Source organism: Castanea sativa, chromosome 5 (genome assembly GCF_040712315.1).
Source record: "Castanea sativa cultivar Marrone di Chiusa Pesio chromosome 5, ASM4071231v1".
Classification (NCBI taxonomy): domain Eukaryota; kingdom Viridiplantae; phylum Streptophyta; class Magnoliopsida; order Fagales; family Fagaceae; genus Castanea; species Castanea sativa.
This window is the reverse complement of record NC_134017.1, coordinates 80,025,948-80,042,257: the sequence shown is the minus strand read 5'-3', so window position 1 is coordinate 80,042,257 and position 16,310 is coordinate 80,025,948. Positions and strand designations below refer to the sequence as shown.

Here is a 16,310-nt window from a genome sequence, read left to right as displayed (position 1 = left end):
TGAAGATGGCAACGCTGGGTAGTGCAAGGGAGGATGACCAACTCTTGTGAGTTCTTGTTTTGGTCCAAAAAATTACAGGCTTATTTTATGGTGCTTTTGTTGCTAAATAAAATTTTTGGACAAAATTTATCACTTTTGGCAACCCATGGTTCACATGAGTCCACTGCTAACATCATTTTTATCGTGCATCAATCAAATAAACCAAGTCAAAAAATTATGAAATATATATATATCTGAAATTTTTTTTCTCACTCAAATTATTATTTCAATTAATAAAAATATAGGGGTAAATTTCACTAACATATCCTGAGGTTTTGACTAAAACCAACTAGGTCCAAGACTTTTCAAAACTATCCAGTTTGGTCCCTAAAGCCAACTTAGTCCCTAAACAGTTAGTTATTTTTTCTCAACTGTTTAAGGGGCTAAACTGGCTTTAAGGACCAAATTGGTTAGTTTTGAAAAGTCTTGAACTTGGTTGTCATTAGCACAAACTTCAGATGGTGTAAATGGAATTTACCCAATATATAGATATAGAGTACTTGGTTGCAGTTAATCCAAGTAGAGGCTTATAATACCAAGCATAGAGTGCAATTCAATCCTGTCTTTACCATGCTTTCTCAAAGTCAAATTTAAAAAAAAAAAAAAAATCTGGCCATAAATTAAAGCTATGTGTATGAGGTAGGACCGTAGGACTCATAAATGGACAAATCCAATAAGATTCTTTTTTTTTAAAGGAATCCAATAGGCATCTAAAACTTTGTTGCGTACGTTCTTTAACAACGTATAAGTATATAGAGAGAGAGAGTACTGCGAGCCCCTACTAAAACAGGAGGAAAATGTTGAGGCTAGTTTTGCTGACAAGTTTAGCAGCACTAGTTTTAGGCACTGATACATTTAGCAGAGATGATTTCCCACCTGACTTTGTGTTTGGTGCTGCTTCCTCAGCTTATCAGGTAATCACTTAAATTCCTGTTGGTTCTTTTTACGTGATAATTATATATATATATATATATATATATATATATATATATATATATATTGGTTTACTCATTCTAATGTAAAATAACAAGTAAATATCTTTTTTTATTATTTATATTATTTTTGTTTCTTCAATCGTTTGTGAAAGATTGAAGGTGCAGCAAACGTAGATGGAAGGACCCCCAGCATATGGGATACATTCGCTCACGCAGGTCAGCATATGTTAATATATAATTTTATATTCAAATATTGTTATGTTTTATAGTGAAAATATTCATTTGTAGACAAACATTATTTACAAAAGTTTATGCACGCGTGAAAGTACTTTAGGAACTGACAATTACTTCCAAAAACAGACTTTCTTAAAATCCAAACTTTCTCAATTCAAATAATAATAATAATTATTGCCTATCAACATTTATAAATCAAGGAAAAAAAATGAAACAAACACTTTTAGGACCCACCAAATTCAAGAGAGAGGGGGCTTGTGACGGGGAATCCGAACACCAAAATGTATTAACCTAAAACAAAACTGCAAGAAAGAATAAGAAATTCACCACAAATGTGGGAAAAACAATAATAAATCCACCAAAAAATAAAAAGAAGAAGAAAATTGAATAAAGAGAGAGGGAAAGAAAAATTGACTTTTTTGTTTTAGGAAGAACATGGAATGGATGGGAGAGAGGTATAGAGGAAGTAATAGGAATTTATAGAAAAGAAGATGGGGGAGAAGAAGAGTCAAGATAGGGAGATAAAGAGTTGGAGGAACAATAATGCTAAAGTGAAGATTTATGGGAAGAATAAGAGTTAAGAAAGAGAGAAAAGTTGGAAAACTAAACCAAAATTAATTACTAAACCTACATTATTATATGCAGCATAGGTATTTTTTTATTATTAAATATTATCAAAAAAGAGGAAAAATTGTTGGTAAAAGGAGTGGAGTGGCTGATGACATGTTGGAATAAGAGTTTTGCAAAAGTAAAAGGAAAAACAAATAGCCTAATGTGTCCAAGAAAAATTAACTCTAATACATTATCCTTTATTTTAAAGCTTGGGGCTCCTTAGGAGGAAGCTATAGTTATATATTTATGAAGATGAGAACTACATTTTGTTTTTTTCTTTTTACCTATGAAGAACAAATGTACAATTTGTCTTTTTCGTCAGGCTTAATTAGCTTCTCTGTCTGTCTCTCGTTTGGGTGAGTAATCTCTCTTACACATCTCATCTTGTAAGTAACTTAAGGCATGAACAAGCGCAGGGGCAAGGGGGCTGTTTAGTTTAAAGTACATTCAGAACTTGGTTACAAGACATGATACAAACCGTTATTGTGAAAATTTTGACACATGAAAATATATACGTCACATTGTTATGAGAGAAAGTCATGAGATTTAACTAATAATTCTATCAATAAAAAAAAATCATCTAAAATGATGGTTGTAAGTGTAATTGATTTGATCCTTGAACAACATTAGCTTGGTGAAATATACTAATTAGTAAAAGAATGATCATTGGTCTGTTGGGCTTAGATATGTGAGACTTGTTACTGCCTGCTCCTTTTCATTAAACCATGCATTTTTGTCAGAACTTAAAAATGGAACGATTCAGTTGCACTTGTGGTAGCAGCATATTTGATAAAACATTGCTGAGACATAGCTGTCTATATCTGAGAATCGGCTGCCTAATTGGCCCAACTCATATTTCAGGGAATATGCATGGAGACAGTGGGGACATAGCATGTGATGGGTACCATAAATACAAGGTCAGTCTATGTAATGAGCCTTACTTAAAGGTCTTTAACCATAAGTACCGATCACATATTTAAGCTCAATTAATCATCTTTTGATTTACACATGAAGCTAACGATTCTCTCTGTCTGATATTTCTTGTAACAACTATATGGTTATGTCCTAACCAAGCAAGCATAATCAACTGTCAAAAACACACCTTATGATCTTTTATCTATGACTACATTCGTTTAATTCTGCAGGAGGATGTTCAGCTCATGAAAGACACAGGTTTAGAAGCCTATAGGTTTTCCATATCATGGTCACGGCTTATCCCAAGTATGATCACATAACTGTCACTCACTTTAACTAAACAAAAAATAAGTTATTTCTGGTTCTTTCTCTCATGCTTAAACTTCTGATGGTCTTAACTTTCAGGTGGAAGAGGAGCAGTTAATCCAAAGGGTTTGCAATATTACAACAATTTCATCAATGAGCTAATCAACCACGGTTATAGCCAGCATCCATCATTGATGTTGATAATGCCATTTTCTTAACAATGCAGGCGTTTTTTTTTTTTCCATTTTAAACAAGGAAGAAAAAAATTACTTCCAAGAAGCTAATATTAAAATGAGTTTCCTCTAGCTGAGATTCTTCTCCTCTTGATTGCACACAGGAATACAACCACATGTTACATTACACCATGCTGATCTTCCTCAAGCACTTGAAGACGAGTATGGAGGATGGGTTAGTCGGAAGATTGTGTATGGTTCTGTACCCTTTTCCATCATACGCCACTTTCACTTAAAAGTATATACATTTCCTTCACTTAGCACAAATCTTTGCTAGGAGTGTGAATTAATAATTAGATCTGGATGCAGGAAAGACTTCACAGCATATGCAGATGTGTGCTTCAGAAAGTTTGGTGACAGGGTTTCACATTGGACTACTTTGAATGAGGCCAATGTGTTTGTGCTTGCGGGTTACGATAATGGACTTCTGCCTCCTCAGCGATGTTCACCTCCATATGGAGTTAACTGCTCTACAGGCAACTCCTCAACTGAACCGTACATGGCAGCTCATCATATCCTGCTGGCACATGCTTCAGCTGCTAGCTTGTACAAGAAAAGATACCAGGTATGATTCAATCTGTTCGTCGTCAGCATTTTGACCAATGTAGCAAATATATAAATTGTCCTATTATTTGACGTTCAAGGACAATCATCATGCTTGATCATCCCAGCATGTTTAAAAATTCACTACTTTTTTTCATTTAGGCCTTCATTTTTCATTTGAGAAACATGAATTTGAATGTTATGACTATATATATATATATATATATATATATATATATATATATATATATATATATATATATTAAAGTGCCAATTTAGAGAAACTGTGGGCGATGCAGGACAAGCAGCATGGTGTTATAGGGCTGAATGTCTTTGCCTATTGGTTAGTTCCTCGAACAAACAGTACTGAAGATAAAATTGCCACTCAAAGAGCCAACGACTTTTTCTTGGGTTGGTAAGTTCTAATTTATTGTATGAAGTGGTATCTGTTTTCTTTCATTTGGTTGTGTGATTGTCTATCTCTTCAGCTTTCGTCATTTTAGTCTGGAATCAGTCAATTCTAATGTCTTTCTGAGAAGGCATGAGAAATAAAAGTTATCATACAATTTTGTGGATTTCGTTTTGCCCTGTAAAAACTTCTCATGTCCAATTTACTTTAGTAATCTGCAAATGAATTGGAGCTCAGAATTTATTCAAGCTTTTGGCAACCATTCTTTGCTTTGTGCTGCAGGTTTGTGAATCCCTTGGTATTTGGAGACTATCCTCAGACCTTGAAAAAGATTGTAGGCTCTAGACTTCCGTCCTTTACCTATGCTGAATCCAGTCAGGTTAAGGGTTCATTTGACTTCATTGGAATAAATCATTACGTCACAATGTATGTCAAGGATAACCCAAGCAGCGTAAATACAGATAGAGATGTTATGGCAGACATGGCGGTACATTTAACAAGTATGTTTTTGACACATTGTTGGGATTTTAGTGGAATAGGTTGATAATGACGGACAAATCAAACAAAAATTATTAACTTTAAAACTATATTCAGCTTGGATTTCATTACTTTGTTTTAGTTTGATTGAGCTTACAAAGTCAATTCTGATCACCCATCTATGAATTAGGCTTCATTCTAATATTTGTTTATGGTGTCCTGTATTTCTTGACACGTGAAGTCTTGGCGAATTTAACCTGTGTTAAGCAGTTGTAGCTATGCTCATCTAGTTTAGATATGGAGCTGAAATAACTCACTAATTTTTTGGTTGTGGCAGGCATTCGAAATGATACATCGGCATTTGAGGTGAGAGGCTGAACATAAAAGTTTAAGGCCAGTTTGCTTTTACTGGTTATTTCAGTGCATTACTAATCAGTTTGTTTGACTCAGTATGCAATCGTACCCTGGGGTCTGCAAGGAATCCTGGAGTATATCAAGCAAGCTTATGGCAACCCTCCTGTTTACATTCATGAAAATGGTCTCTCTCTCTCTCTGCATGCGTGCATGCACTCCTTTAACTGTGATAATTTGTTAAAAGTAGCAGTATCGATCATTTCAGCTGCCATGTAGTATTATAATTTGTAAGGCATGATAATTTGCTTTTGTCTTGTCAAAATAGTTCTTTACAAGAATTTTTGTGTTAGTACATTTGACCACATAGTCCACACTGAGAATTTGATCGTAGTTTCACTTAAAAAGGATCAATGATAAATATTACTAAATTTTAACGTGACAGCAAAATCAATTGTCAAAGTATATTTTCGCAAGCTGTAGACTTGCATTGCAAATAAATAAATCTTTATTAAGTATAAACATTTCCTTCCATTTTAACTTCTTTTTTAATTTCATTTTTGGAGCAGTTATGTCAATTTTTATAGAGATACTCAGTAGCTGGATGTAGAATCATGGAAATCATCATCTAAGGGATGAATATAAATCAAATTGGAGCCAAAAAAAAAAAAAAAAAAAAAAAAAAAGAACAAAAAAAAAATGTTCACTATGAGAGTATGATTTGGATGTATGCTGCAATACACAGGGCAACTGTGGCAGAATGTGACAAATATTTAATAAATTATTGATATATCTATTGGTAGGAATATTTAAAGTATCATAATGCACAAATTAATGGTTTTTAACAGTTTGAAATAATCAACCAATTCATTGAAAGAATAACTAAAATTTATAGAAAAGTTTCAAATTTTCTTCTTGTTGCTAGTTGAAATATTGCTCATTCTTCCTTTGGGAATACTCTTCTAGCATAGAGCTTGCATTAGGTTGGTACTTCATCTAATTGAGGAAATCTAACACGGCATATATCTCTCTGCAGGTCAACGAACAAGACGTAATTCAACACTGGAAGACTGGCCTAGGGTAAAATATTTGCATGGATACATAGGCGGTTTGCTTGATGCAGTGAGGTATGTTTGTAGATCTTATATAAACCTTTTTATTTTGGTAAACAAAAAATGGGTAGAGGGGAGTGACCAATGTAGCTTGCCTACCTGAGTGTAACTATAGTAGCACCCTACTCGCTCCCAGACGAGACCTCATACTCTCGGTCTGTGAGAAACTCACTTATTATTTTGAGAGTCTTGTCATAATTGTATTTGAGTTGTTTGCAATCCTTGACATCTTATACAGAAATTTCTATTTGCTGTTAGGTATATTTGGCAATATAATTTTGATAGATAATCAGCTAGACATTAGTGACTCACAATTTGATGATTCCATTTTACATATTTACTGAATTAAAAAATCAGAATATTGCTTATGTTATGTACTAATATGTGCATTATCTTTTCCTGAAAGGGGGCTAGATGTGACTAATTAGTGCTAATTTATCAAATGAATTAGTTGCTTCACTAGATGTATTAAAAGGGTGTCATGATATGTGGATTCAGACATCTCATCTAGTAAAGTCCTTTATTGTCAAAAAAAATATTCATCTTGAAGTGAATGCCATATGTTTCAAAGTTTATTATATCTACAAAAAAAAAAGTATACGATAGGTCTTAATTATATTTCTGGTTGTTTCTTTTTAATTGATACAGTTACTAAAATTTGATGTGATTACTTTTCTCTCACTATTCTTAAAATCTTTGAAGGAATGGAACAAATACAAGAGGTTATTTCACATGGTCCTTCTTGGATTTATTTGAAATGTTGGATGGCTATGAATCAAGCTATGGCCTATACTTCGTGGATTTGGATGACCCGAATTTAAAAAGACAACCTAAGCTCTCTGCTCATTGGTACTCCAATTTCTTGAAGGGAAAAAACATCAGTTCAGATGGATATATTGAACTTCAGAAGAATATATCTGCAGTTTCTACCAACTTTCAGTAGAATCTGCTTTCTACATTTACTGTATAACAGTTTCGTGTAATATTCTTCTTGTTTATTATTTTTGCCAAAGCATATGAATAACCAGTGTTCTGCTTTGTAGCAATTTTTCATTTTTATACTATAATGTTTAAATTTCTTTAATGCTTAATATAATTAGTGTGAGAGATAGAGACCCTTTATAATATTGCTGAAGGTTTTTTAAAGACAACTATTCACTTCTTCAAAATCCATCTACCATGGTAAGTGGAGATCTGTAGTAGCATAATGGTCTTCTCGGAGCCTCTTTTTCTGCTAGTGTTTTTGGCTAGCTTATATTTTGGAATGGAATGCTCTTTTAAGGGAAAATATATTTACAAATTAGAAGGGCAAAAATATCATATATGGCAATAAATAGAAATTCATTTAAAGAAAATTATCTATCAAATTTGTCCATTCTGTCTAAACATTCCCACCAAACAAATAAGGAAACAAAGGAGAAAGAAAGGTGCAATTTATTTGTGATCTTGATCATGACATGATTCCTTAATCAAACCACTGATGAATTATCTAAACTCATACTCTCCTATTCTTTCTAATCTCCTCAACAACAATATAGAATGGTATCCTCTTACTTATCAAAAAATATAAATGGTATCCTTTTGAACCAAGAAAAAAAAAATAGAAGCTTCATTATCAATTTCTTCAATTATACAAAAGGAGTTGGAGACAGTTACATAAGCACATATAAACTTTAGCTGACCCTAGTGGAGGCTTAAGCAAGTGCCACCAACCCAACGTATAGTATGCCAGTCATGCCTAATTTAAGAACAGGACAAAATCACTCATGCACACCATTTACTTGTTATGGTCTCTAATAACCTGAATAACTTAGAGCAGAACAATGAACAATCTATCATGGTATTTACAATTTCCTGACTCCTCTCTAGCCAATCAACCATAATTTACTTGCCTGCATCATGGTTTATCTTCCACAAATATAACTTAAGAAGAGAATAAAACAAGCTCTTTTTTGTTGGATCACAATAATAAATTTCCTTTCTTATTCTCTTGAGCTCTCTGCTCCAAGTGAATCTAGCTAATATGCCGGTACTGCATATTCTTAACAGAAAGGGATAGTGACGATCTAATTGTGATAACTTTTCCAATAATAAAATGCAAAGGCTGCTACATCAAAACCAACTATATTAAATGTCAAACAAGACTTGGTTAGATCAGTTTCTAATCCTTTTCACATCTTGAAGATTTACAAATGAAGTATATGGGCATTTACATACCAAAAAAAAAAAAATGTAGATGAGTAGGTAAAAAGGATCCACTGATTATATATTTAGTATTTACAACATGAAATGCATAAGAAATCAATAAGGATAAACTTCCCCCCCCCCCTCCCCCCCAACCCTGTGAGTAGCCTTGCTCCAAAATTGTTTTCTTTCACATTTACCTTTCTCTTTATTCTCTTCTCGATGCAGATGTTAAGGCAGGAAAACACCCCACAAGAAAAAAGCACATAAGTTACACTACATGCAACATAAAACAACAATTAAGCCCTAGTCCCAAATTTTTTGATACGATGATGCTGCATGCAACATGCTTCAGTTAATAAAATGTCTAGTAAACTTTACCAGATACTCCAAAATCTTTCATGATACATCTAGGTCATGTACCTCAACTTTGATTACTTTGATCTGATGAAGCACCATGCTTACTCAGCTTTGCCAAGATGTATGCCATGGCAACTTTAGCACCCAGGCTAGAGTGACCACGAGAAAGGCAGATTGCACCCCCAAGAAGAAGTAAACCATTGGCTAGAAATTTCCTTGAAGGCCTCTTAGAGATTTTCCTCTCTTTGGCTTCACTAGTTTGCCCGCAAAAGGCAGTTGCACTGGTAGATTCAGAAGAGGTTGTGCTGTTCTTGGTATCTAATCCAGTTGGCACCTGTGTGGAGGAAATTGTTAACCATAAACACAAGCAAAACAATTGATACGTAGTAATCCCCTAAAATTACTTGAAACCATTAGTTCTCTGTCCCACCAATGCATAGTGGTAGGCCAATGTTTCAACTAAGACTTGATCAATGCTGTCAAAATCACAATTAGCTATCACCTTGGACAGGAAAGCAAAGCAAATTAGATGCAGGGTTTGTCTGGGTTCTAGAACACTGCCCAAAGCATCATGGGAAATCATTGCGGTAAGCCAACCATTGAGATGAAGAAGCATATCTAGGCTGCAGAATGCCATAGATTTCTACTAATTTAAAGCACCACTGTTAATAAACCTAGTCTATACAAGCCTACAGTAGGTATGCATTTAAAATGCACATGGATAACAGCACGCATTCCCCCCCCCCCCCCCCAAAACATGATATATACGATTATCTATTGACAAACCAACTTTCTGGTGAATCTAACATATAAATACAAAGATGGCCTCAGAATATCCTAGTAGTATAAGAGCTTTAACCTCAACAAATACTTTAAATAACAACCAAAGAATACAAGAAATCAATGAAATGTGAATGGATACAGTACCAACCTTCTGAATTAGAGTTACAGCTGAACTTGATTGAGGATGGCTGATCCCGGAGTATTTGCGTAGTGCACTATCCATCTTACACACATAACTCCAAATCCCCTTAGCAAAAGCCAACTTTGCCATCTCGACATTCAGACCAGCATCTTCTTGGTGAAACATTTTGATCTCACAAGCATTTCTCCCAGGTACTGTAAATAGATAATTATAAATCACAAAACTATCACTTTTCATTTTAAGAATAAAAAATAAAGCTTGCAATTCTCATGCACCTGGGTTGACCAAAAGATCAAATTGAAGTACAGGCAGAGCTTAAGTTTAGAATAGATATATATTCTGTTTATCCATCAAGGGTATATGATACAAGCCAAAGATGATCTTAGTTGAAAAATGTATTACATGATTTTCAACAGGTTCAAAGTTTAAATCAACATAGGCTTCATAGGGTGTCACATTCATATTTCAGTTTAGCATTGAGTATATGACCAGACATGAAAGGTTGAGTAAATTCATCATTTTCTAGGAAAAAGGAAATTAGGGGAAAAAAAGAGGGGCGAGGGCAGGGGAGATGAAAAAGAAAGCATTAGGAACTTGCCTTTTCTGATCTGCCAACCAGATCTGAAAAACCTAACACGTACGAACTTCTTCTGTCGTGGTACTGAAGGATGTTCGCATTCCTATCACCAAGAATAGAAAGAACTAAAATCTCGGGTAATTGTTAAAAAATTGCAGAGAACTTCTAACAGAAACAAAAGCATCAAAAGCTAGAAAGGTTTAACTTCTACTAAAAATTAACATATTGTTTCAAACCCCTCATATAAGTATTTAGCAAGTTCATAAGCATCAAATGGAACAATGATAATTATTCTTTTCTATGCCAACCTTCGACAAGGTGTTTTGGCATCGATGCCACCATTTACTGAAGAAGAAAGATTAATCCTTTTCATTAAATCCTGAACTCTCGCTCAGATGTACCTACTTGCTTCCTTAGGTACATCTGGAATTCTCCCACAGAGAGTAGAGGGAGATTGTTTCAGAAGCATGGATGTTACAGACTTGAATACCAGTGGCTCCAAGAAATAGGATATGCCAGGAAGAAACAGGATCTTTAATGAGGGTACTTTATTTCTCTGATGTAGGCATAACAATTAGACTGATTTCCTTCACCAGTTCAACTACTAGGCACATATTGACCAAACAAGTACTTCGAAACTTAAGATAAGCCAATTTCATGACAACCTGTGAAGAATTTTTTCATGTGTCACAATCATGAGCAAAAAGATCAACAAGTGCCAAAATTGCATGGTTTCAGGTATCAATAGTTTAGTTATCCAGTAGGCTTGACTGTGCAGTATTACTCATACAATTTCAAATTAGCTGAACTACAGCAATGTACAAAAGCATTTGCTTGCTAATAGTGGACCTTAGGCAGTTATGAAGTGTCACTTCCAAGCCCAAAAGTTCACAAACCAAACTTGCCCCGTACCATAGTTGGACAAAATGTAATTTCCCCCATACATTTATTTATCTCAGTGCAGAGCAGCAGAGGCACTTGAAATTTTTTTAAACCAATGACAGAATATAAATTAAAACGAATTGAATAATCAAGAGGACAGGTTTATATCCATAAATATGGTTCCAGATCCATTCATGTACTGTATATTTAAAACCTAAGACCACAAAAATGCTATGGCATTTTTACCAATTTTTTTCCCTAAAGAATAATCCTTACTTTCACACCTAAGAGCACATACTATAAACAACAGTAATTCGCAGAAAAGTCTAACTTTCCAGCATGTTATCAAATATTTGGAGACTCAGATTATCCCCAGAATATTGAAATTACTTATCTAGGTTAAAAAAAAATTGTTTTAAGAAGCTTAATGAATGTTCTTTTAATCTTGTTACTCAATAGCACATGCAATAATATGGCCAATACTTGCCAAGATATATGAAAGCTGAATAATCATATCTCAGATTCATATCAACTTACATATATGGAAGATAGACTGGGTGGTTTGCCTATATGTATGTGCTCATGAAGGTATATGTTGCTATATGCACCATTTTACATCACTAGTCCAAGAAAAATTAAAAAAGTAACCAGTCCTATAGAGTTCAAATTTATGTAAGTGGTTTGGATTTGTATATAATTTCACCAACTAGAGTGAAAGGGGATCGTGCCCAATTCATCTTAACAGATCACAACTACGCCATTGATATCCTATTCGTTCAAACACACATACACACACAGATGCACACGTCAAAATAAACCAATGGCTAAAAGTTAAAGATGAAATTTTTAAAAGTCAGAGCAGTCTATTCAAGCCTACATGGATTTCTTCTGTTGTTACGAATCCCAAATTTCTCAACCAAGATGAACATCTTAATTATCTCTGTGTGTGTGTGTGCACGCTCATGTGCCACAGCACAACCATGTACAAAATTACAATCAGAAGAAACTAAGCAATGCCTTTAACTAATAACTTGCATATAAGACCACATTTAGGTTACATTTACCTTAAGAAAACAGTAGAATGTTTTATCCTTCCCTTCCCACAATCTCCAAGCTAACACGTATTCTCTTGGTGTCAAGAGTGGAAACTTTTTTATTGTACGACCAATTTCAACTCCGTTAATTTGATCCACCTGCAGCTGCTCATGCTCAACCACGGTCTTGTCCCACTGCTTTCTATAATCATTGTCCATGTAGAAGTTTTTTAACATCTCAGGAGAACAGTTCTCAAATACTGTCACACTCAAGTATTTCAAGGGACCATCCTGCAAGAAAAAAGAGAGAAACACTAAATCAAGTCCTTAACCTAGGAATGGCTAAACCAGTTGAATAAAATTGGACGCAGGCCCATGTCAATAGAGATTGCAAACTAGGTTTACTATTCAGGTGTCATTAACCCAGAAGACAGTAACTGGATTTTACTTTTGAAACCTAATTTGAAACTTTTTTTTTGATAGGTAAGAATTTTTTTTTTTTTTTTTTGATAAGAAGGTAAGGAAAAGGATCATAAAAGAAGGTCAGCATTATGCAAAGAAACATAAGCAGCCAGGTTACAGTCTTGACAGCAGTCACTTCATTCAAAAAATACTGGTGTCAAGCCATATTGAAGCTACCACTCCCAGGACCCATAGTAATTTGGACTAGCACCAAGTAATAACACTTTTTTATTTATAAGCTAAGAAAAGACAGTTGACATGCTTATATTAATTAAAAGAACTGAAGTTTCCAACAATCTAAAGAGCAAGAAAGGAAGTGACTTAATTTTCAACATAGATTGAGCTGTAACCTTAGGCTTGCAGCATTTTGCATTGTAGGATAGAAGATTGTTTCGTTTGTCTATGACTTGTTCCCACTTCTCACTTTCATTAAGCTTCTGATCCAATTTTCCAATTAAAAACTTTAAATCAGCATCTGAGACAATCTCCAAGATTCTACAGGAGTAAACAGAACTTCCAAGTCAGTAATAAAATCACAAAAGCTGTAAGCAATGTCAATTTAGAACATAGCAAATTTTTTTGATAAGTTGTAGAAAAGTAATGCACACCATTTAGGTAAGTCAAATTGATCCAAGTAATAATCATATTTGAAAATTGGAAACAAAGAAATCACCCACAACAATCAAAACATGAAGTACCCCATCACAGATTCTTCCAAAAAGCTAGCAACTTCATTGACAGCATTAGGATCAAGGGCCCAGTTGTGATCATAAACCCAAAATCCATAAAACAGAGAAATGGCCCACAACAAAACCAACTTTGTTGAAACCCCATCACCAAATAGCTTATAAAGCAATAAATTGAAGAAAGAGTAATCCAGTTGTTACCAGTTGTGAGTATAAACCCAAAATTCACCCAAAAGAAAAGAAAAGAAAAGAAAAAAATTACACAATACAGTACAAAACAACAACAAAATCAAGTTTCTAAAAATCCATCACAATTTCAATGAACAAGTACCAAATTGAAGAATACTATCAGTGACCCAATTTACCCTGTTGTGATGATAAAATTCCAAATTCATATAAAAGATAAAATTATCCAAATGACCCATCATCCAAATTTCACAGAAATCATTGAATAAGCACCAAATTAAATAAAAACAAGAGTAACCAAATTCAAATTACACAAAAGTCAAAACCCGTAGAGAAAAATACAATAACAAATCTGAATTGGGAGCGAATCCTAGCACAACCATAACAACAAAATCAAACATTGTGAAAAAACCCATCACCCAAATTTCTCAAAACTCAATGAAAAAGCACCAAATTGAAGAAAAACACAGAGACAAACCTGAATTGGTGATGAATCTTAGTACAACCATAACCATAACCATAACCAAAAAAAAAAAAAAAATCAAACTTTGTGAAAACCCCACCACCAAAATTTACAAAACTCAATGAATAAGCACCAAATTGAAGAAAAACAAGAATGACCCAATTGAAGTTAAACAAAACCCAGAAAGAAAAAAAAAAAACACAAGTCTTCACAATTTACATACCTGAATTGAGAACGAATTTCAGTGCTGCCAGAAATAGCGGTGGTGGTGGTGGTGGTGGTGGTGGTGGCAGTGGTGGGATTGGAAGGTGAGGAAAATCTAAAAGAGAAGGTCTTGGAACAGTGCCAAACCAAGATGAGAGACAAAGCAATAAGAGTGAACCAACAACCACCATGCCTGTTTTCCCGCCAAATTCCCTCCCATGAACCTTGGAACAACAAGGTAGAGTCCCAGATTTTCAACATGTTTTTTATCTCTCTCTCTCTCTCTCTCTCTCTCTCTCTCTCTCTGTGTCCTGTGTGTGTGTGTGTGTGTGTGTGTGTGTTTTATTTCTGTTATATATGATTGTGAGAATAGTACTATTATGTATGAACTATGTATCTATGATTCTAATAATTATTATCTACTTTTTGGGGTGCACGGAGGCTATTTAATGCATCGGTTGGAGTTTTGTGAATGACTCTTTTGAGTCTTGATAACTCATATGGGTATGGGGATTGATTTCTGATTTGGATGTTGGGATTATTGGATACCAAACGTATGGGATGGATCATGGATCTGCTCAGCTAACTGAGCTAACTGAGAGTCTTTGCTCTTAAAAAAAATCTTTAAAAAAAAAAAAAAAAAAAAAATCTAGTGGTCTTAGCTCAAAGGGTATTTTGGTCATTTCATTAAATTTTCTGGGTCTGAAATTCATAGTTATCTTGTGTGTGACGTGGCAGATTTGATCGAATCTAAAAGATTAGTTCTAGAGTCCTAAATTATTCTATGATTTGTTTGCCACAAGCCGAGTAGTTAACTATTATTTATATATGGACTTATTATTATTTTTTTATTATTTTTATTTTTATTTTTTGAGGGACCTATTATTTTTCTTTACTAATCACACTTTGTCGCATTATATTTGTGGCAAAAAGTTGTAAAAAATTTTGTACTTTTAAATTTTTTCAATCTCAAAATGATTTTTTTTTTTTTCTTTTCTGAAAAATTAGGAAAAAAAAATACATAACATCTCTTTTTTTGTGTTAAAACTTAAAATCCCCATGAGATTTTTAGTATGACACTAAACCCTAGTTGCGATTTATTTTAACTAATGTTTAATGGTTTACACAAAACAAAATTGAAAGGGTAAGCAAAGTGTTATGAATCAAAATTGTAGAGGTTTTTTTTTTTTTTTTTTTTTAGGGGAAAACCACGTAAAGGTTTTGTATAGTTTTTTTTCCTTTTTTTTTTTCCCCGGAATGCAGTTGACAATTAGGCTAGCTTCATTCAACTATGTGTGCATGCCAAGTAACTTTCTCCTCAATCTTCTCATTCATGTCAACCTCGCTAGCTACATTCCTCAATATTCAATGCACCCAACTACCTTTTTCCCATGGATTTTAACATTTAATTGCTTATGTGCCTTAAAGTCGGTCGATTCAACATCAAATAATCGTTCCCTTTATGGCTAAAACCAAGCATTCATTTCACCTTACTAATTAGAGTATTCATATTGAGAATGGCATATGCCATATGTAGAGAAAATTTAACATAAAAGCCCAAACCTCCCACACATCTGAACCTGTAAAAATCAACTATTGCAAAAAAGTTTGCAATAGTGCTTAGAATTGCACTATAACTCAATTCTAAAAAAAAAATTAGTATTTTATTCACTTTATTAATTCTTCTCTCGCTCACCGGGTTTTTGGGTTTTGGATTTTATTTATTTATTTGGGTTTTGAGATATATTATTTTATTGTGTAAAAATATTATTTTAATGTGTTATATTATAAAATAAAAGTTAGGATACTGAAAATATTATAAAATAGTATGGCATAATTAATAAAGTAATTTTTTGAGATGGTAAAATAAGATGTGATAAAATTTTGGAACATGAACGCTCTTAGTAGTTACCCAATTTGGAAAATAAATTTAAGTCAACCATAAAGATCGAGGCAAGCCCCCTAAGCAAAAGCACTCAGCTTAGAGAAAGCACACTTTTAGTAGAAAGCAAGCTATGACTAGCAATCCAGAGAAATCACCACTCAACAGAGGTTTAAAAAATAAAAAAATAAACTTGAATAACATGAGAGAAAACATCACGAGAACAAGGGGAAAAAGCATCAATGTGCCTTGCCTACCTCACCTAGATTTCAAAAGCAAACTATCAAAGGCCAAACACA

The 16,310-nt window shown here is 33.9% G+C and overlaps 2 protein-coding genes across 2 annotated transcripts; one reads left to right on the top strand and one right to left on the bottom strand.

Moving 5' to 3' along the window:
* The first annotated feature begins 764 nt into the window (after positions 1-764).
* Positions 765-7,293, top strand: LOC142633537 (beta-glucosidase 11-like). Its single transcript, XM_075807776.1, has 13 exons — positions 765-953; positions 1,127-1,190; positions 2,682-2,737; positions 2,966-3,041; positions 3,141-3,212; positions 3,379-3,466; positions 3,584-3,839; positions 4,117-4,232; positions 4,509-4,726; positions 5,041-5,069; positions 5,154-5,241; positions 6,091-6,181; positions 6,869-7,293. Exons 1-13 carry the CDS (start codon positions 837-839, stop codon positions 7,107-7,109), a joined length of 1,512 nt encoding a protein of 503 aa, XP_075663891.1. The 5' UTR covers positions 765-836; the 3' UTR covers positions 7,110-7,293.
* A 1,264-nt stretch (positions 7,294-8,557) lies between these two features.
* On the bottom strand, positions 8,558-14,726 carry LOC142636374 (uncharacterized). The gene is made up of 6 exons (XM_075810577.1): positions 14,149-14,726; positions 12,941-13,085; positions 12,159-12,419; positions 10,234-10,315; positions 9,642-9,829; positions 8,558-9,044 (listed from the first exon to the last, which is right to left on the bottom strand). Exons 1-6 carry the CDS (start codon positions 14,388-14,390, stop codon positions 8,775-8,777), a joined length of 1,188 nt encoding a protein of 395 aa, XP_075666692.1. The 5' UTR covers positions 14,391-14,726; the 3' UTR covers positions 8,558-8,774.
* Positions 14,727-16,310: the final 1,584 nt, after the last annotated feature.

Excerpts from the sequence above, each read along its gene's own strand:
- LOC142633537 (XM_075807776.1), top strand. The coding sequence starts at position 837 with ATGTTGAGGCTAGTTTTGCTGACAAGTTTAGCAGCACTAGTTTTAGGC. Across the intron at positions 954-1,126 it reads CTGCTTCCTCAGCTTATCAG|ATTGAAGGTGCAGCAAACGT; the intron begins GTAATCACTTAA and ends CGTTTGTGAAAG. Across the intron at positions 3,213-3,378 it reads CAATGAGCTAATCAACCACG|GAATACAACCACATGTTACA; the intron begins GTTATAGCCAGC and ends GATTGCACACAG.
- LOC142636374 (XM_075810577.1), bottom strand. The coding sequence starts at position 14,390 with ATGTTGAAAATCTGGGACTCTACCTTGTTGTTCCAAGGTTCATGGGAG. Across the intron at positions 13,086-14,148 it reads GAAATTCGTTCTCAATTCAG|AATCTTGGAGATTGTCTCAG; the intron begins GTATGTAAATTG and ends TTACTCCTGTAG. Across the intron at positions 12,420-12,940 it reads CAAAATGCTGCAAGCCTAAG|GATGGTCCCTTGAAATACTT; the intron begins GTTACAGCTCAA and ends TTTTTCTTGCAG.